The 20680-nt window shown below is 46.2% G+C and overlaps 1 protein-coding gene across 1 annotated transcript; it reads left to right on the forward strand.

The window, feature by feature from the left end:
* Positions 1-11822: 11822 nt before the first annotated feature.
* Positions 11823-12770, forward strand: LOC123362492 (putative olfactory receptor 52P1). The gene has a single exon (XM_045002831.1). It carries the CDS (start codon positions 11823-11825, stop codon positions 12768-12770), a length of 948 nt encoding a protein of 315 aa, XP_044858766.1.
* The last annotated feature ends 7910 nt before the right edge of the window (positions 12771-20680 follow it).

Consider the following 20680-nt stretch of genomic DNA (forward strand, 5'->3'; position numbering starts at 1 on the left):
AGACCCCACAGCAGCACTGGGGAAAAGCGGGAGATCGGCCGCAACAGCCTTTCTGGGGGCAAAAGAAACCGCAGCAGCAGCTCAGCCTGTGCAATGGAGAGAGGTACAGACCTGGCGGAAGGGAGAGAGTACAGGAAGATTAAAAGGAGCCAGTGTGAGCAATGCCTCTTCAAAAGGACACAAAGCATTAATGTATTGCAGCCCGTTAGAAACCCAGACACCCTTCCTGAGGCTGCTTTTCCATATGCGCAATTGCTGATGTTACTATGAGGCATTAGTGGGGGATGGATGGTCCAGATGTGGGGTGGTGTCAGAGACAATCTGCTACCGTGCCACTGTGATCTGGGTGCTGCACATCCCCATCCCCCCCATACACACACACAGACCTGGATCTCCTCTGGTGAGATTTCCAACCCCGCCTGGTTTCCTCTGAGCCAGAAACATGGTTTTATTTTTGCTGCCTTTCGGTTCTTCTCTTCCTCTCCAGAACCAGAGATGTAGTGGTACGGAAAGAGCAGACCCCTCTCTCCCCCACAAAAAGAATTGTTCTTCTAATAGTTCTGAACCTCTAAGCCTGTGGGTTTGAGATTTGAGCAACTCTCCTGTCAGTTCTTTGGTCCAAATGAGCTCACCCATCCTTAGAGGCCACAGGACAGGTCACTGGAGGATCATGGTTGTTGTAAATCTGACCATTTATCTAAGCCCCTACATGTGAATTTAGGGTCCTCTCAATGGGCCAAAATTTCACCCTTTAACCTGTTTATCTTTCGGCTCTGAGCTGTGGAAATTACAGACCCTGGTCCTGCTACAGAAAGCCCTATTCTGTTAGGGTGCTTAAAGAGTCTGAAGTAACGCCCCACCCCAGGTTATGTGAAATTCTGAGACCAGGTATGAAAGATGTGGATTCCAAAACACAAGGGACCTGATTTTGCTTTAAGGGAGGCCAGTGTCAATTTGGAGTGACTGACTGAAGGCATAATGTGAGAGCAGAATCTGGCCAGTGTGTGACCCATTCTTGCGGTGAACCCTCTGGTAACACCGATACCCACTGCAAAGGCTTTCGCTGAACTTCCTAAAAGGACAGTGAAGTTGCTGAATTGGAAAAGTTGAGCAAATCAGAAAAAAACTACAAAAAGCTACTCAAACAGATAGAAGGACAAAGTAAGAGACAAGCAATTGATCTTAAAAAAAATTGTCTAAACTATTTCTAACACATTTGTAGTTCCAATTTTACCAAGTAAATCCCTTGGTGTTTCTCATAATACTAAACAGTCCAAGTAGCTGTTCTGGTGAATCCCTGCACAATGGTTCTTGACTTGAACGCCTGAACACTTCCTTAGCCCTCACCACTAACTTTAATGCAGAAACAGGCAACTCACCAAAATCCTGCTCAGCAGAGAGAGGAAATAAACTTACAGTGACAGGAATGCAGAGCCCTGAGAATCAGTGTATGAATCTCACATGTCTGACACTCAGCGTGCTGGGTAGCGACCTTTATCATTTCTCTGTACAGTCCCTGCAGATGCTCAGATTGGCCAGGACTCCCAAAGAATTCCCTCAGCTCCCTGAGCAGCGGGAGGGTTAAAAAAATAGACCCCAGAGAGCTTCAGCCTGACAGCTTCCCCTAGGAGTGATGAAATAATTTGCTGATAACAGAGGTTCAGATTGTAAGGGCAAACTGCGTCTTGCAGACATTTCAGCCTAGCAATTACTATGGCTCTTCAGTGTACTACCATGTGCACTATGTGTGGGAATGCAGCCACAAGATACGGGACCAAAACCTCTTTTCAATTGATCATAGCAGCGTACCGCTGTATATCACCCAGGCAGTTGTAATATCCAGTCCATTAGCCTCTGAAATTCATTGCCACCCTCTAGAGGCCAAAGAACAGGATCTTGAATCGATGCAGGCCGGAGGGCATGGAAAAGGTTTTCTTTTCTCAGGATTCTGACATCAAAGGTGCTTCCCAGTATCCATTTGTGAGGTCTAACGAGGATACAAATCTATGAGCTCTGTACTGTTCTAACCACTCATCTGCTCTCTGCACCAATAAGCATCACATTTCAATACTGTGCTGATCTTTCCAAAATGGATTCAGAAATGGGTTTTTCTATCTTGCAGCAGAACTGATACCATGGGATTTCTCCACTCACGGTGTGATTCCTTCACTACTCCCAAGGCCAAAATGACCTGGAGTTCATCTCACAAGGTATCCCACATTTTATGGGAGATACAGCCATGGAGTTTGCCTGATGTTTTGCCCTGGGCCATTTGAGTGTGGTGGCATTTGAAATAGGAATGCCTTGCTGGGACGAGTACACAGTGGTAAGGAATCAAATAAGTCCTATTGAACTACCTGAGGGCTTTCCTAAGCCACGCAAGTACAAACAGCAGACACCAGGCGTTAGAGGGCTTTCCCTTCTCCCTCTCACCTGATTCTTGTCACACACACAGAAAGCAGAAAACCAGGAGTCCCAAGTGCAGGCAATGTGATGTTTATTCACATTAGTGTCCAGCAAGCACGTGTACCAGAAATCTGACACCGCAGAACCTTGTTTCCCGGTGTCCCTTCTCAGCTCTGATGCCACAGAGCCTCTACCTGTATCCCCCCTTCCCAGATCTGAAGCCATAGAGCCTTGTTTCCCAGTGTCCCGACCTCCCCTCTCCTTGGCAGGTATAATTATCTTATCTGTTCCATTACACCAACACATCCATGTGGCCAGGCAGAAACAACACACACGGCGTCTTTGTCCTTTTGTCACATGCACTGGCAAAAGTTATAAGACTATATCGATATAAGAGTATCAAAAATCAAACGGGCAAACAAGACCCAGAATTCTATCTCAGATGAAGAAACAGGCCTGAATCTTACACAGTCACTAGCACGTCTAACACGCCACCTGATTTTTGTTTCTCTTTTCTTCTGGGACCCTCCTGCCCAGGTGTCCCGGGAAGAGCGTAGGGCACAGGGTGGCACATTTCCAGAAAGGGCCAGTTATCAAGGTGGAATGTGTGCGTGCTCCATTTACCCCACTGCCCCCTGTGCATTACGATGTCCTGCACATTCCCTCATACGGGCACACTGCAAGTTTTCAAATTAGAGTTCCAGACTTCCCACAGCAATGGGCCTGAGAAGGTTGGGTCTGGGCTATCAGTTACACTATGCTGGAGGGCCTACATCGCTTTATGTGTTACAATTAGCAGTTGTGCTTCATGGATCTGTGCCCTCCTTAAACACCACAGTACACATTGCACAATTAGTATATGTACTAATAGGTCAATAGCTATAATAATCCACAGTAACACTGAGAGCCCTGAGCATTGTAAAATTGTCCATCACCTGCGCCACCACCAGAAGCTCTGCTTCTCCTCTTTGGACACGGTTAAGATTCTTTTAACACCATTCTGGAGAATAAATTATAAATGTGTCCAATTGTTGGCTGGTCCATCCAGCTACTCCTGCAGGCTTTGCGGGCTTTTGTTCATATCATGAGGGCTAGCTCAGTGGTTTGAGCATTGGCCTGCTAAACCCAGAATTGTGAATTCAATCTTTGAGGGGGGTCATTTGGGGAACTGGGGTAAAAATCTGGGGATTGGTCCTGCTTTGAGCAGGGGGTTGGACTAGATGACCTTCTGAGGTCCCTTCCAACCCTAATATTCCATGATTCTATGAATATCCACATAATAATATAATCCAGGAGTCAGCAGCCTTTCAGAAGTGCTGTGCCAAGTCTCCATTTATTCACTCTAATTTAAGGTTTCGCGTGCCGGTAATGCATTTTAACATTTTTAGAAGGTCTCTTTCTATAAGTCTATATTATATAACTAAACTATTGTATGTAAAGTAAACAAGGTTTTCAAAATGTTTAAGAAGCATCGTTTAAAATTAAATTAAAATGCTGCTCTTATGCCGCCAGCCTGCTCAGCTCACTGCCAGCCTGGGGTTCTGTTCACCTAGGCCAGCAGCGGGCTGAGCAGGGCATGCGGCTGGGACCCCAGACCTGGGGGAGGGGGTTCAGGGATCAGGGCAGAGGGCTGGGGTGTGTGGGGGGTGCAGGGCAGAAGGCTGTGCGGGGTGTCAAAGGTCAGGACAGAGGGCTGGGGCTGTGGGGGGTGCAGGGCAGAGGGCTGGATGTTTGGGGGGGATCAGGGCAGAGGGATGGGACTGTGGGGGTGCAGGGCAGAAGACTGGATATGTGTTGGGGTGGGGAGGTTCGGGGCAGAGGGCTGGAGGAGTAGGGAGTGCAGGGCAGAGGGCTGGGGGGTTGTAGGGATGCAGGGCAGAAGGCTGAGTGTGTGTGGGGGGGTCAGGGCAGAGGGATGGGGCTGTGGGGATGTAGGGCAGAAGGCTGGGTATGTGCTGGGGTGGGGGGGTTCAGGGCAGAGGGCTGGGGGTATGTGGGGTGCAGGGCAGAGGGCTGGGTGAGGGGGGTTCAGGGCAGAGGGATGGGGCTGTGGGGATGCAGGGCAGAAGGCTGGGTGTATGTTGGGGTGGGGGGTGCAGGGCAGAAGGCTGGGTGTGGGGGGGGTTCAGGGCAGAGGGATGGGGCTGTGGGGATGCAGGGCAGAAGGCTGGGTGTATGTTGGGGTGGGGGGTTCAGGGCAGAAGGCTGGGTGTGTGTTGGGGTGGGGGGTTCAGGGCAGAAGGCTGAGTGTATGTTGGGGTGGGGGGTCAGGGCAGAGGGATGGGGCTGAGGGGGTTCAGGGCAGAAGGCTGGGTGTGGGGGGGGTTCAGGGCAGAGGGCCGAGGTGCTCGGCTCGTGGGGGTGCTCCCAGCCCCCTGCCCTGAGTGGCTCACAGCAGGGGGCTGGAAGGGATGTGCCCTGTTCCACCCCCTTCCCCCAGGCTGCGTCCTTACCTCTCGCTGTCTCCTCTCTTCCCCCTCCCCCCTTGCTAGGGCCATCAGCTGATTGGCGCAGGGACAGAGAGGGGGCAGGGCAGGAAAGCACCACGCCGGGGGAAGAAGCGAGGGAGGGAGGAAGTTTGGCTGCAGAAGGACCGAGCTTCTGCCTCCTGCCTCCTGCCCCCGCAGGGGAGAGCGGTGGGCGGGGGGCTGAGTTAGGCTGGGGCCGGGAATGTGGCAGGCAGCTGCATGCTGTAGGTTGCCGACCCCTGATATAATCACTTAAAATCTATCTTTTGTAGTCATTAAATTTAACTGTTTATCTTAACCAGTCAGTTTCCCTGACGTGTGGTAAATCCGCTCAGGTTTACAAAAGCTGGGGTATGTCCACCTTCCATTGATGAAGTGGGGAACCGATTAATAAATCTGCACTGCCCACCTTGAACTTTGCAAGACAGTATATTCCTGAGGGACAGTGCTGGGAGCTGGGGGGGATTTGGCTAGTGCCTTCTTTTGTGTGATACATGAGTGGCTCTGTGAACATTCATGCAATCTAAGTGGGTGTGGGGCTTCACATGCTGTTGTGCTGAGTGATAACAGGGCCTGGTGGGGTTTGCTGCTTGCCACTAGCAAAGTATTTTGTGATACACCCCAGGCTGGAGTGAGTTAAGGGGGAACAGCGGTCCTTGCTCTCATATCTGGCTTCCATATTCATAGCATCAGCAAGAAATATAAGCAATTCCACATGCAGTTCACATCTTGTCATCATCTAAGCCCTTGACAACCGATGTTTTTCTGAGTGTAACAACCACTGTGTGCCGTTAAAATTTCAGATAAAATGGTAAAAACCCTTGAATTGACCAGAGACAGGTTTATAATGTTTACTGCACCTGAAAGAATATTGCTGAGCTCCTCTGACATCGTCTTAGCAACCAGTGCCTGACTATGGATCATATGATGATTCCAGGCCGCTGAGGGAGCGACTTCTTGTACCATTGTCACAAGCCTGCTATGCCGTCCTATCAGAGACGGTGCTCCATTGCTGCAAATTCCAAAACTATGTCCCCAACCAAGGCCTGTGTCTTGAGCAAAATTATTTAATAGTTTAGAAGTCTCTTCACCAGTTGTTAGTGTGGCAAAAAGAAATTCCTCTTGCTGCAGAAATTCTGTTACATCGGAAACGGATAGTGTTCATAACTCTGAAATGTTCCTTCTTTCAACCTGGCACCATTTACTCACCTATGGCATTTGCATGTCTCTGCTCTTTGGTTGATGTCTGGCTCCTTTACCTGGCCCAGGTGGGGACTCCTTGTGCTGCTGAGCCGGCTCATGCTGGAGCCATTCAGCTAAGGGGGATGGAACATAGGAGGAAGAGCAGGGAAAGAGGCCAGGGCCCACTTTTAAATGTGGTTCTGTTTTTCAGTGGTGAGCAGCAGATGGTAGCAGCCTCAGGCGGGAGGGTTGGGGTGTAGGAGAGGAGGGACTCAGCGAGCTACTGGTATGGAGTGCCATGGAGGAGGGGGTGTAGGAGAGGGAGTCAAGACTGAGGGGGCACAAGCAGTCGAGAAGGGGATGACTCGGTGAGTGGAGGGCTGTGGGGACCTCGTGGAGGAGGAAAAGAAGGATTCAGTGAGAAGCAGCAGGGACCTCAGTGGAGGGGAGTAGCAAGGACAGAAAGTGGTGGACCATGGGTGGGACCATAGGAGAAGCTTATCTCCCACCTGGTGAGTCTTCCATAAAATACTACAGACAGTCTTTGGATAATGCCTGCTATGACCCAGGAGCACATGCAAGGGCATGTGACCAGACCACATGACACTGAATTCCATTTTGAGTACCTGTATTTTTCCACAAAGTGACCTGGGAACTGTTTTTGAAATGAAGGATTCCTGCCATATGTTAAATCTATATGAGGTGGGGTGTGATTACACCTAGTGGTCTCTCTCCTCACTCTCCTCAGGAGACTGGAAATAGCTGAGGAAAAAAGACTGAACTGGTGGTGGAAGTGCTGGTCTCAGGCCAAAAGGATTTCTAACCTGTGTATGGAAACCTCATGGAGTGCTTCTTGTATCACCACCCAGGGTGAGAAATTGCTGAATCTAATACATCAGGCTTAGTTTACAATTTTGTTTATTTGCTGTGTATCCTGCTTTGATCTCTTTGCTATCACATATAATCATTTCAAATGTACATTTCTGTAGTTAAATTTCTTTTCTGATTTATCTAAACCACTGTGGTTTTGAGTGAAGTTTCTGGGGAAAATCTCAGCTTGTTTAACACAGGCTTGTTGAATTTCCTTCCCTCATCTTGCGGAGGGCAAAATGTACCAATGAGCTTACAATGTACAGACTCCTCCAGAGTGAAACACAGTATTATGGGTTCATACTCCAGTAGGTTGTGTGAACTTGGGGAGGTCAGAAATTGACTGATGTCCTCCATTTGTACTTGGGTTGCTTGGGTAAGCTCTCTGGTAGAGCCATTTGGGTGTGTGGTGCGATCTACTGTCGTGGAGAGACACAATCACCAGCAAAGCAGTGTGAAAAGGGGCCAGCCCAGCTGGGTGGTTAGAGGGGTGCATCAGTTCCCATGGCTCCCAGACTGAACCCCACACACACTCATACCCTCTGGAGCCCAAATTAGTTTCCCCGGCATGTGTGACACAAGCATGGACGAGGAACTGTAGCCTGAACAAAAGATCCAGATGTAGCAGTTGTTTGATTCCTTTACCACTGTGTTCTCACCCCAGCAGGGCACAGCTACCTAAAATACCACCACACTGAAATAGTCCCAGGGCAACAGATTAGGGAAACTCCAAAGCTATTCCCTCATAAAATGTGGGAGACCATGTGAGATGAACTCCAGGTCGTTTTAGCCCTGGAACTGGTGAAGGAATCACACAGTGAGTGGGGAATTCCCATTGTGTTAGTTCTGACACAAGATAGCACAACCCGTTTCTGCATCGATTTCTGAAAGATTAACACAGGATTGACATTTGATGTTTATCCGATGCAGAGAGCAGATGAACTATTTGAAGAGTTGAGACCTGCCAAATATATATCCACTTTAGATCTCACAAAGGGATATTGGCAAGTACCTTTTATTCTAGATTCCTGGGTGAAGAAAGCCTTTTCCACACAGTGGGCTTGCATCAGTTCTGGATCAAGTCATTTGGCCTTCACAGTGTGAAAATGAATTTCAGAGGCTAAAGGTCTGGATATTACAATGTCATGGGTGATTTGCAGTAGAACATTACTCTGATTAATTGAAAATGAGGTTTGGTCCCATATCTTGTGGCAGCATTCCCACACATGGTGCAGATGGCAGTACATTACACACAGAAAATATAGGCCATCGTCAATTGCTAGGCTGAAGAGTCTGCAAGAGTGTGTTTGCCTGACAATCTGAGCCCCTGGTATCGGCAAATTATTTCTTCACTCTCAGGGGAAGCTCTCAAGCTGTAGTTCTCCAGGGTCTATTTTCTGCTTCTCCCGTTGCTCACGGAGACGAGGGAATTGTCTGGGAGTCCTGCCAACCTGAGAGTCTGCAGGGACTGTACAAGGAAATCATAAAGGTCACTGTCCAGCATAGACAGTTTCAGACATGCGAGATTCGTATGCTGATTCCCAGGGATCTACGTTACTGTCACAGTAAGGAGGTTTCCACTCTCTGTCGAGCAGGATTTTGGTGAGTAGATTTATTCTGCATTAAAGTTATAGTTAAGGGCACCAGAAGCGTTCCAGGTTCAAGTCAAGAACCATCTGGGCAGGAATTCACCAGCACAAGCAGCTTGAAGTGTTTAGTATTGTCAGAAACACCAAGGGATTTTTCTGATATGCTTGGAACTACAAATGTTTTGGAAATAGTTTAGACAAATATTTGTTTTTAAGATCAGTTCCTTGTCTCTTACTGTATCCTTCTATCTGTCTCAGTAGCTTCCTTTTTAGGGCTGTGTGGTTTTTCCTCTGGACATCCCACCTAACGCAGAGACAAAAGAAGTGTAATGTGGCCTTCTGGGTAGGGTGTATGTGCATATCTCAGATTGTAACATAACATGGGCCACACTGCTCCAGATTGATTCTGACACTTTCTCCTATCCAGACCACTCCTCCTCCAGTGAGCAGGCCCACTACAATCTTGTGGAAACATCAGCAGTTGCCAGCACAGAAAAGCAGCCTCAAAAAAGTATGTCCGGGTTTCTAATGGGCTGCAGTAGGTTAAAGTTTTATATCTTTTTGAAGAAGAATCACAGACTCATAGAACTGGAAGGGAACTGGAGAGGTCATTTAGTCCAATCTCCTGCACTGATGTCAGGAACAGCAACATTTAGACCATCCCTGACAGGTCCTTGTCTAACCTGCTGTCATAAACAGATAGTTAAGGGTTAATGTCTCTTTTACCTGTAAAGGGTTAAGAAGCTCAGTAAACCTGGCTGACACCTGACCAGAGGACCAATGAAGGGACAAGATACTTTCAAATCTTGGTGGAGGGAAGTCTTGTTTGTGCTCTTTGTTTGGGGGTTGTTCGCTCTTGGGACATGAGAGGGACCAGACGTCCATCCAGGCTCTCCAAATCTTTCTAAATCAGTCTCATGTTTCAAATTTGTAAGTACCTAGTCAAGAAGGCGTGTTAGTCTTCTGTTTGTTTTCTCAGCCTGTAAATGTTTCTTTTGCTGGAAGGATTTTTACCTCTGTTTGCTGTAACTTTGAACCTGAGGCTAGGGGGGATTTCTCTGGCTATATGATTTAAATACCCTGTAAAGCATTTCCCATCCTGATTTTACAGAGATAATTTTTACCTTTTCTTTTTCTTTAATTAAAAGCTTTCTTTTTAAGAACCTGATTGATTTTCTTTGTTTTAAGATCCAAGGAATTGGGTCTGGACTCACCAGGAGTTGGTGGGGGGAAAAAGGAGGGGGGATGGTTAATTCCTCTTTGTTTTAAGATCCAAGAACTTTGGATCTGTGTAAAGCCTCTCAAGGCAACCCAGGGAGGGGAAAGTTTGGGGGGAAAGGTGGGGGAATGGTTTATTTCCCCTTGTGTTAAGACCCAAGGGGTTTGGGTCTTGGGTTCCCCAGGGAAGGTTTGGGGGGAATGGAAAGTGTACCAAAACACTATATTTTTGGTTGGTGGCAGCGCTATCACATCTAAGCTAGGAATTAAGCTTAGAAGGGTACATGCAGATCCCCACCTTTTGGACGCTAAAGTTCAGAGTAGGGAGGAAACCTTGACGCCTGCTCTTAAAAATCTCTAATGATGGAGATTCTACAACCTCCCTAGGCAATTTATCCCAGTGCTTAACCACCCTGACAGTTAGGAAGTTTTTCCTAATGTCCAACCTAAACCGCCCTTGCTGCAATTTAGGCCCATTGCTTCTTGTCCTATCCTCAGAGGTTACGGAGAACAATTTTTCTCCCTATTCCTCATAACAACCCTTTAGGTATTTGAAAACTGTTATCATGTCCCCTCTCAATCTTCTCTTCTCCAGACTAAACAAACCCAGTTCTTTTAATCTTCCCTCAGAGGTAACATTTTCTAGACCTTTAATAATTTTTGTTGCTCTTCTCTAGATGCTTTCCAATTTGTCCACGTTTCCTGAAATGTGGCGCCCAGAACTGGACACAATACTCCAGGCAAGGCCTAATCAGCATGGAGTAGAGTGGAAGAATGATGTTTGCTTTTCTTGCCACAGCGTTATACTGTTGACTCATATTTAGCTTGTGGTCCACTATGACCCCTAGATCCCTCTTCGCAGTGCTCCTTCCTAGGCAGTCATTGCCCATTCTGTACGTGTATTCACACAATTATTCACAGTGGCTTCTAGTCTCAGCATCCTCTCTCCCTCCCACCAAGTTTTTTCCCTTTCTCACACACTGCACAGACTGAGCTGCTGCTGGGGTCCCCTTCACCCCTGCAGATGAAGTTCAGGGTGATCTCCCGCTTTTCCCTGGTGCAGGCAGACACTGTGTTTCACCAGTGGAAAGACAGGTCATATAAGATGTCCTTGGAAAAGTTAAGATTTTCTGAATATGATTATCCTATCTGTATGCATGTATCATTTTTGTATCTGAAGTTATGAATCTTGATTATGTATTCATATTTCAAATGTAGTTACACCCGAGTAACGCCCATTAGGCAAGATAATTTAGTCTCGATAGCTGCTTGGGAAGGGCCTATTCAGGGCAATGAGCCATTAGGGAAAATAAAACTTGTTTCATATTTTAATCGAAACCCAGGTTGCCTTTAGGTGAAGTGTCTGGGGCCCAAATCTTAGCTTGGTTACCACAAGTGTGCATTGTCCTCCCCACGCTGAAGGAGGGGCGAACTGGGTAAGAAATCCATACTGGTCAGAGTCTGGCCCAGGGCAGGACAGTACAGCTCTCGGGGTTCTAGCCTGGGTAGCTGGTGGTTATTTTGGCTGTAGCCTCTCTATTGTTGGTTCATGCCATGGCTGGTCAGGGAGCCTTCATACAATTGCAGCTGGGTGTGTCCCTGCCTGGGGGAATGTTGGTGGAGGTGCAGGACTGGGAGTGGGTCTGCAGCTTGTCCCAGTAACACACTGAGAGAGGGAGCCCCGGCTGGTGAGTCAGAGGGCTCAGAGGTACCCTGGTTGCAGGTGGCTCCTTGAGGGAAACACATCACACTTTGTTCCTCAGCTGCTTCATTCTACCATCATATTCTGACCCCCTGTTCATACTCTCGTTCCCCAGCCTAGGCTGCCCCCATTCCAGCTCGAGACCTGCCATCCTGCTGCCCATTCACCTGGCATGGTTAGCTCCCTCTGAGGATTTCTGTGGACTTGATTATGACCTAAATAATGTGGTGCCATCTGTAACTTTTGCCATCTCATTGTTCAACCCCCTTTCTAGATTGTATTAACTATAAAATATTTACCATGCTATTGATTATTAATTGTGTAACCCCGTTCCTGCACTTCTTTCCCTTTAGCATTTCTAAGCCTGATCGACACCTCAACCACCTCATGGAAGTTTTCAACCTCACCTCCTCTGACCCTTCAACATTCATCCTAATGGGCATCCCTGGCCTGGAACCTGCCCATGTCTGGATTTCCATCCCTTTCACTATGTTCTACATTATCAGCCTGTTGGGAAATTTCATGCTTCTCTTTGTTGTAGGCAAAGAGCAGACCCTGCACAAGCCAATGTACCTGTTGCTCTGCATGCTGGCACTTGTAGAAATCGGAACGTCTACCTCCATTGTGCCAAAGGCACTGTGTATATTTTGGTTCAATTTTAAAGGCATTACAGTGAGTGGCTGCCTCACCCAGATGTTCTTCCTTCATGCGGGAACTATGATGCACTCAGCCATCCTCGTGACAATGGCCTTTGATCGCTACGTTGCCATATGTAACCCTCTCAGATACGCCACCATCCTCACCAATGCACGAATAGCTAATCTAGGGCTAGTGGGTTTGATAAGATCTGTTCTCTTCATTCTGCCCATGCCCCTGCTCCTGAGCAGGCAGCCATTCTGTGCCACCCGCATTATCCCTCACACTTACTGTAACCATATGGCTGTGGCAAAGATGTCGTGTGGAGACATCACAGTCAACAGGATATACGGCTTGGTGGCAGCATTTGTAGTTATGGGGTTAGACCTGATGCTCATTGCCCTGTCTTACAGTCTGATCCTCAGATCTGTCCTCAGAATCTCCTCCAAGAAAGCCTACCAGAAAGCCCTCAACACCTGCACAGCCCACCTCATTGTGATGCTGATTTCTTATCCTACAGGCCTCTTGTCCACTCTGACATACTGGCTTGGTGAAGGCATCGCCCCCCACGTCCACATCATGTTGGCCAACCTCTATCTCCTCATCCCCCCCATGCTCAACCCTATCGTTTATGGGGTCAAAAACAAAGAGCTTCGTGACAAAGTGGGCAAATACACCTTCAAAATGTGCTCACATTGATCCACAGACTTGAAGTCTGTGTGAAAAGAAGGGGAAAGCTATCTCCTCGATAATCAAGGGTGCTCTGTCCGAGATTGGTTGAGCTCATCATTGTGGAAGTTCAAAGCCTAAGAAACTCCATCATCAGGAATTGCGCTCCCAGTTGATGAATTCCTTCCCTCACCATCACCCAACCTCTTTCAGTGTCACCCATCAGCCTCCACATCCAAACACTGTCACTCAGCCTTTCTGTCACTTCCAGACCACCAGAAGATATTGCAGTTTACTTAAACGAGGCGGCTTTCCGTAAGAACCAGCTGCGGTGGGGTTACAAGGACTCTACTACATGGGAGAGTGGAGGGGTGTCCTTCAGCTCAGGTGAGCCTCTGGGTAAAGGGACTGGGAGTGGGGACTCAGACCCTTTGACTAACTGATTCCCCTGGGGTCGTGCAGAAGCCAAGAAAGTTCCCCACAATAGTTCACCACTTTTCTTAGGGAAGGGGGACAAACCGAAGGGCTCAATTTCAATGATATGTAAAGAGAGGTGTAACTTGTGACATCTTGATATAAATGAGAAAAGCTGATGTGTGTAACTTTGGGGAGTGCACTTTCTGCGTAAGGTGAATGTAACATTGCTGCACAAGATGGCTTCCCAGAGGCTAGTATTGTATACAGTCTTTTCCCCGTACTATTTTATTATGAGGCTGGAGGAGTAATTCTGACACTATTTATTTGGCCTTTTGAAAATATTGAATAACAAATGAAAGCTCGGTGAAGCAATTGAGTACACAATTGATTACCAACCAGTATGAAGCACTTCTTCCTCTCAGATTATGGTATTTAAACACAAGGAAGGAACCCCTAGAAATAATTCTCCTGAGCAAAAATGCCCATAAAGTTTCAGAGCCTTCAGTATTAAAGAAATTAATGGAAATTTTTAGTTTTGTTTTTCTCATTGTGCTCCAAAGAAAGAGTCTGGGAACGGTAAATGCTGTTTCAAAATGCTGGAATCCAAAGACCCAGACCCGTACAAAGCAGCAGGATTACTTCCCAAAGCTGCTGAACTTGTAGCTACATTTCAAATTGAGTTCACAGATGTAAAATGCTCAGCAAGGAAATTATTGGGAAAACAGGGCAGACAAATCATATCTGAAGAAAAGTGCTTGAGAAAGGCAAAATGGCTGGAGAGCAGCTCATTTTGTGGCAGACCAGGGTGGAGAGCAGACCTGCTACCGGCAGCTCCAGGGGAGATGAGCTGAGGGAAGGTAGAATCTGCCTCGGAACAACTGCCCGAAGGTCCCTCCGTGAGGGAAGGGAGGGCCTGCTGCAGGGACAGACTTAGAGGGAAGCCTTCATCTCTCATATGGACGCTGGACTTGACTGGTTCTTTTTTTTTTTGGCTGTTTGGACTATCCCAGGACGGGAGAGCTCTTGGACTGAGCTTGCCCTAGGAGGTTGGGTCATACCCCAGAAGGAGGCAGTTGTTGCCCAAGAGGAAGGGAGAACGACCTCACTACATGCAGCCACCAGAAGGTGCCATGGGGTGAGGAAACAGCCTTCGCGCTGCCTTTCCCCAGACAGAGACACTGAGACATGCATTGGGAGGTGGTAGGAAGTGGCCCAGGGATGGACACCTTACATAGGCAGTGGGTATAATTAGCCTAAACTTCCCTGCAGTGCAGCTGCCGACCCACTGCCATTGAGAGAGGGGAAGCCATGACCCAAACATGCTCCACCTATTCCTGTCCCTGATCGGCCCCTCCACCGAGGCCCCTGCTGCTACTCAATGAATCATTCCTTTCTTCCCCCAGGAGGATCCCAGAGCCCAGTACTTGCCGAGTCTCTCCCTCCTTCACCCTCTGTTTCCCCAGTTGCCATTGCGTTCGCTGAATCCCAATTCTCATCTCCTCAGCTCTACCCCCTCCTGTGTGCCCCGCCCCCACAGATCACTGACTTTCTCCTCTCCTCCACCTGCTTCTCCACGGTCCCTCACTGAGTCCTTCCACTCCTCCACCTCCCTCCCTGCCACTCTCTGAGTCCCTCCTATCCTCCACCCTCCTGTTCCTCCCCACCCACCATGGCACTCAGTAAGCCCAACACCTCTCTCCCCTCCACCAACATAGATGAGAAGCTACTACTTCCAGCTGCAAAGGATAAGTGTGCAGTGACGATAGGAGAGAAAGCAGCATCACAGCTAGAGGTGATCCCACTTTCTAATGACACAGTTACACGCTGTATTGTGGAGATGGCCACTGATATAAAAGAGCAGTTCTTAGAAAGTTTTTGTCAGAGCCCATATTATTCAATTCAAATAGATGAGTCTAGCGACACAGTAGAACCACAGATTTATGAACAACAGAGTTACAAACTGACCAGTCAATCATACACCTCATTTAGAACCAGAAGTACGTAATCAGGCAACAGCAGAGACAAAAAACAAACAAACAATAAATACAGTTCTGCATTAAAAAAGGTAAACTACAAAAAATAAAAGGGAAAAAAGCATTTTTCTTCTGCATAGTAAAGTTTCAATGCTGTATTAATTAAATGTTTAGTTCTGAACTTTTGAAAAAACAACCATAAAAATTTGTTCAGAATTATGAACAACCTCCATTCCCAGGGTATTCATAAACTGGAGGTTCTACTGTATCTCAAATGTTGCACACGTGATGGTGTATATTAATTTTGCTACAGCAATAGAACTAAAAGAGGAATTTCTTTTTTTCCAACCACTATCAACACAAGCAAATGATGAAGAGCTTGGTAAACTATGAGATAATTTTGTTCCTGCACAGGCCTGGACTGGGGACATTGTTTTGGAATTTGCAGCAATGGGGAGCACAATCTGTGATAGGACGGCATAGCAGTCTTGTGACAAGAGTACCAGAAATGGCTCCCTCAACAATCTGGAATCCACAGACAGGCATTGGCTGCTAAGAAGATGCCGGGACTTGTGCTCTACAAGCACATGGACTTAGGGTATAAAACAGAACAGAGCAGGCCCATTCTTTACCTTTCTCCTGTCCCCATCTGTGCTGCAAGCAGCAAAGACACTGAGAAGAAGACTGAAGACTCCAACAGATGAGACTGGCCCAGATTTAAGGGGAAAATTTGTGTATTATGGCCCAGATTTAAGGGGAAAATCTGTGCAATATCAAGTGGGGTGAGAAAAACTGTTTAGTCTAGGTGTTGCTGTTGAGAGTTTAGACTGTGTGCTCATATATTTATTTCTTTTGGTATTTAACTCTGACTTTTTGCCTATCACTTATAGTCACTTAAAATCTATCTTCTGTAGTCAATAAATTTGTTTAACTGTTTATCCTTACCAGTGTGTTTGTATGAAGTGTGCGGCAAAACTACATAGGTTTGCAAGGCTGGTGTATATTCACTTTGCACTGATGATGTGGTGAAACAATTAATACATGTGCATTGCTTATCTTAAGAGGGGCAAGACAATATATCCCTGAGGTGCAGTGCTGGGAGCTGGGGGGATTTGACCCTGGTTCCTTTCTCATTGTGATTCATGAGAGGCTCTGGGAGTATTCATGTAATCTAGCTGGGTATGGGGCTCCATATTCTGTTGTGCTGAGTGATCACAGCTCCTGGAGGAGTTTGCTGCTGCTCACTGTCAAGGCATTGTGAGAGACAGCCCCAAGAAGGAAGAAAGTTCAGGGGGCACAGCAGTCCCTCAGTTCCAGGCTTCACCCCATGGAATCCGTGACAATAAGGTCAGAATGACAGTATTTAACTTCTTTGTATCAGGGTATAAAGATGTATCTCAAAAGGAGTACCTTGGGCCAGCCTAGGGGGATGTGGAAAGTCCCATCACTGACCAAGTTGCATTCATTGTCATGGGCATACATTGGTATTCTCGTAGAGTCTACCAGGTGCTACTTTGCTTTGTCAACAATAAACCTGCTTGGGTGGCTTCATATCTTAACAGATATTGTGGTCATTGGGTGGATCGTTCAAGGTCTGCTCTGCCAACTGTATGCAGTGAGCTATTACAGCACACAGGGAGAACACATCGTGACAAAGTTCCTCCTCTGCCTTGGTGGGTCCTGCACTTTTGGGCAGTTTTGCTCGCCTCAGAGGTTCACGGCAGCCCTCAGTTTGGCCACTTTTGCTACTGGCTCAAACCTGCCATTCACTCAGCTAACCTCATCACTGGCCAGCATGGGGGAAAGGAAGGGGAACAATCCTTGTAGTCTCTTTTGTACCATGTGGTGGGTTGGGGACAGGCCAGAGAACTTCCTCTCTGATATGACTCACAGTCCAGGTCAACACCTCTTGTGTCAAATAGGGAGTTGGGGGGATGGGCGGAACTGGGCCCTCCCTCTACTCCGGGTTCCAGCCCAGGGCCCTGTGGATTGCAGCTGTCTAGAGTGCCTCCTGGAACAGCTTTGTGACAACTACAACTACCTGAGCCACTTCCCCATGACCTCGCCCCAACATCTTCTTTATCCTCAGTGCAGGACCTTCTTCCTGCTGCCTGATAATGCTTGTACTCCCCAGTCCTCTAGCAGCACATCCTCTCACTCCCAGCTCCTTACAAGCCCCCTCACTAAGCGAAGCGAGGTCCTTTTAAAACCAGGTGCCCTGATTAGCCTCCCTGTCTTACTTGATTCTAATAACTTTTTAATTTCGCAAAAATTTCCTGTGCAGGCAGAGGCAAAAAATTAAAAATAAATAAATAAATAAATAAATCACGACAACAACAGGAAATAATTAAAAGGGGAAATTCTCCATATAATATCCCAATTTGTCCAGTACTAAAAGCTTCAGAAAATTAAAGATTGACAGTGAATTTTAAAGAAATTAATAACGCTACCCCTGCCTTGGCACTAATGCTAGCAAATTTGCCTCAAGTAATATGCAGTAAATAAAATAACAAACCAAAAATAAAGTGGGTACCTAAAAAACTCCAAAGAGAAAAGATTGTTAACCTGTGTCACTCTATGGCCCACCAAAGAAAAATGATCTTTTAAAGGCAAAACAAATTAACATAGGGCCTAAGGTGCACAATTTTTTTTTTCAAATTGCATAAGATGTGCAGCAAATAAAAACAAAGCACCAAATTCAAAACCCTTGTTGCACCAAAAAATTGTAGGGCCATATAGTAAAATACAAGTTAATTATATTAATAATTTGCCTCCCCCCCATCAAATCAGTATTTATTAGTAATAATAAATTCTTTTTCTAAATGGGTAAAGGCAATTCCAACCAGAAATCCTAGTGAGGAAACTACCACTAAGAAGTTGTGGGAAGTAGTGTTCAGTAAATATAAAACTCCAAAAGTAATTGATTCAAATAATGGACCACATTTTAAATATATATATATAAAGTTAAAAATTTATTGAAAGCATTATAAGTAAGGCAACAACTACATATCCCCTATCATCCTCAATCATCAAAAACAGTAAATAAATAAACCAAACTGTTAAAAAAGCCCTATGCAAAGTTGTGAAAAAATCTGGCAAAAATTAAAACACTGCGTATATGGAAACAAATAATATATTTGTTTGACCCATTTACACTTTAGGACATGATTTTTTTGTGATAATTTTAAATGTTATTTTTAATGTTTTATAATTTACTGTTTTGAGCTACATGAGAATGTATATAGGGTTTTTTTGCCTTTTTAATGGCATTAGTTAGTTTAAACTTTATTTTTTTAAGTTTTATTGTTAATTTTTCTACCTATTGGGTAACTGGCACCTTTTTTAGGGGGCTGGGGGGTAGGTATAACAAAGTGTTTTACAGTTTTAAAGGCCTTTTGAAGAGAATTTGATAAGGTTGGTAACCAGTACCTAATTGACTACTATTTTGGATGGCTGCCAACACCGTGTGACCTTTTAATACTAGCCTTTACAGGTAAGTGGTAAGGTCTTTTGCGGGCCCCCACCTTCTGTACTCGAAGTGCCAGAGTGGGGAAACAGCCTTGACAACATCTATTACTATTTCTCCTCTGAATTTCATCAGTCTGGCTGGGATAACGTTAATACTTGTAGCCTTTCCATTCTTGAGTGATTTCACAGCTCTCTCCACTGCTTCACGCAGTATTGGAAAGTCATCCTCTTTGGTGAATCAGGCTACCAAGGACACTAGGATCTCCATTCGTCCGGTGGTTGAATATATTGGAGCAGTCGTTTGTCCACCTATTGATGATGTCCTTTGTAATTTTTCACAAACTGGGCTAGGCACTGCTTTTGGAGTGAAGGATTCCCACCATACGTTAAAGCTGTATAAGTTGGGGTGTCCTCGCTCATCACAAAAGAGAGCTCCTGGATACAGCTGAAGAACGACTGAGCTGGGGGAAGTGCTGGTCCCAGGTTAAAAGGATTTCTAACTGGTGCTTGGAAACCTTGTGGACTGCTTCTATCACCAGCCATAGTGAGAAATTGCTTATTCATATCCAATGTATCTTGTATATTAAGCTCAGTTTCCAGTTTTGTTACTTGCTAGGTTATCGGTTTTGATTTGTTTGCTATCATTTTTAGTTAAACTTATTTTTACTTTATCTAAATCAGTGTGACTTTGAGTGAAGTGTCTGGGGAACATCTCAGCTTCGTTAACACAAGCTAGTGGCAAATCCTTCCAATATCAAGGGGCAGGCAAACTCTATGTACAGATCCCTGTGCAGTGCAAGACAGTATAATGTTGGGTTTATACTCCAGTGGAGGGTGTGAGCCTGGGGAGGTAGGAGATTGGCTGATGTCTGGTGTTTGTACTTTGGTGGCATATGAAAGCCCTCAGATAGCTCTGGTTGGGTGTTACAGGGCCTGAAGAGGCTGAATTAGCAGCAAAGGTTGCACATCCTTCAGCTTTCAATTGCTAGGCTGAACAGTCTGCAGTACTCAGTTTGCCATGACAATCTGAGCCCTGGTTATTGGCAAATCATTTATTCACTCCCAGGGGAGGCTCTCATACTAACGTTCTCCAGGTCTATTTTCTGCTCGACTCACTGCTGACGGAGCTGAGGGAATTGCCTGGGAGTCCTGGCCAATCTGAGAGCCCACAGGGACCGTACAGGGGAATCATAAATGTGGCTGTGCAGTAAGGTGAGTATCAGACATGAGATTCAAACGCTGATTCTCAGGACTCTGCTTTTCTGTCGCCAGAAGGTGATTTCCTCTCTCTGATGAGTGGGACTGCGGTGAGTTGTCTGGTTCTACATTACAGCTAATGCTATGGGCTCCAGGGTTCAAGTCAAGAACGATCTGGGAAGGAATTCACTAGCACAGTGACTTGAACTGTCTAGTATTGTCAGAAACACCAGTGGATTTACTTGGTAAAATTGGAACTACACATGTATTGGAAATAGCTTAGACAAATATTTGTTTTTAAGAGCAGTTCCTTGTCTCATCCTGTGTCCTTCTAACTGTCTCAATAGCTTCCTTTTGGGGGCTGTGTGGTTTTTCCAATTCAGCAACTTCACTGAACTATTAGGTAATACAGCCAAAGCCTCTGCAATGAGTATTTGTGTTACCAGAGAGTTCACGGCCAGAAAGGGCCACACACTGGCAAGTTTCTGCTCTGATATTCTGCCTGCACAGGGTCACTGCAAATTGGCACTGGCTTCCCTGAGAGGAAAATCAGGCCCCGTGTGTTTTGCAATACCCATCTTTCATGCCTGGTCTCAGAACGCCAAGTAAACTGCGGGTTTCCTTCAGACACTTTCAGCACCATGACAGAATAGCAGGATCCGAAGCCATGATTTTCACAGCTCGGTGCCAAACGTTAAACACCAAGAGTGAATCTGGTCCCATTGAAATCAATGGCAAAAAGGTTCAAAGCAATCATGATAACATTTTTTTCAGGGAGGAGAGGGGTCTTCTCTCTCTGTCCCCTGGCATCTCTGGGACTGGAGAGGACAAGAAGCGCCAAAAGGCAGTACAAATAAAAACATGTTTCTGGCGTAGAGGAAACCA

This window comes from Mauremys mutica, chromosome 1, assembly GCF_020497125.1.
Source record: "Mauremys mutica isolate MM-2020 ecotype Southern chromosome 1, ASM2049712v1, whole genome shotgun sequence".
NCBI lineage: Eukaryota > Metazoa > Chordata > Testudines > Geoemydidae > Mauremys > Mauremys mutica.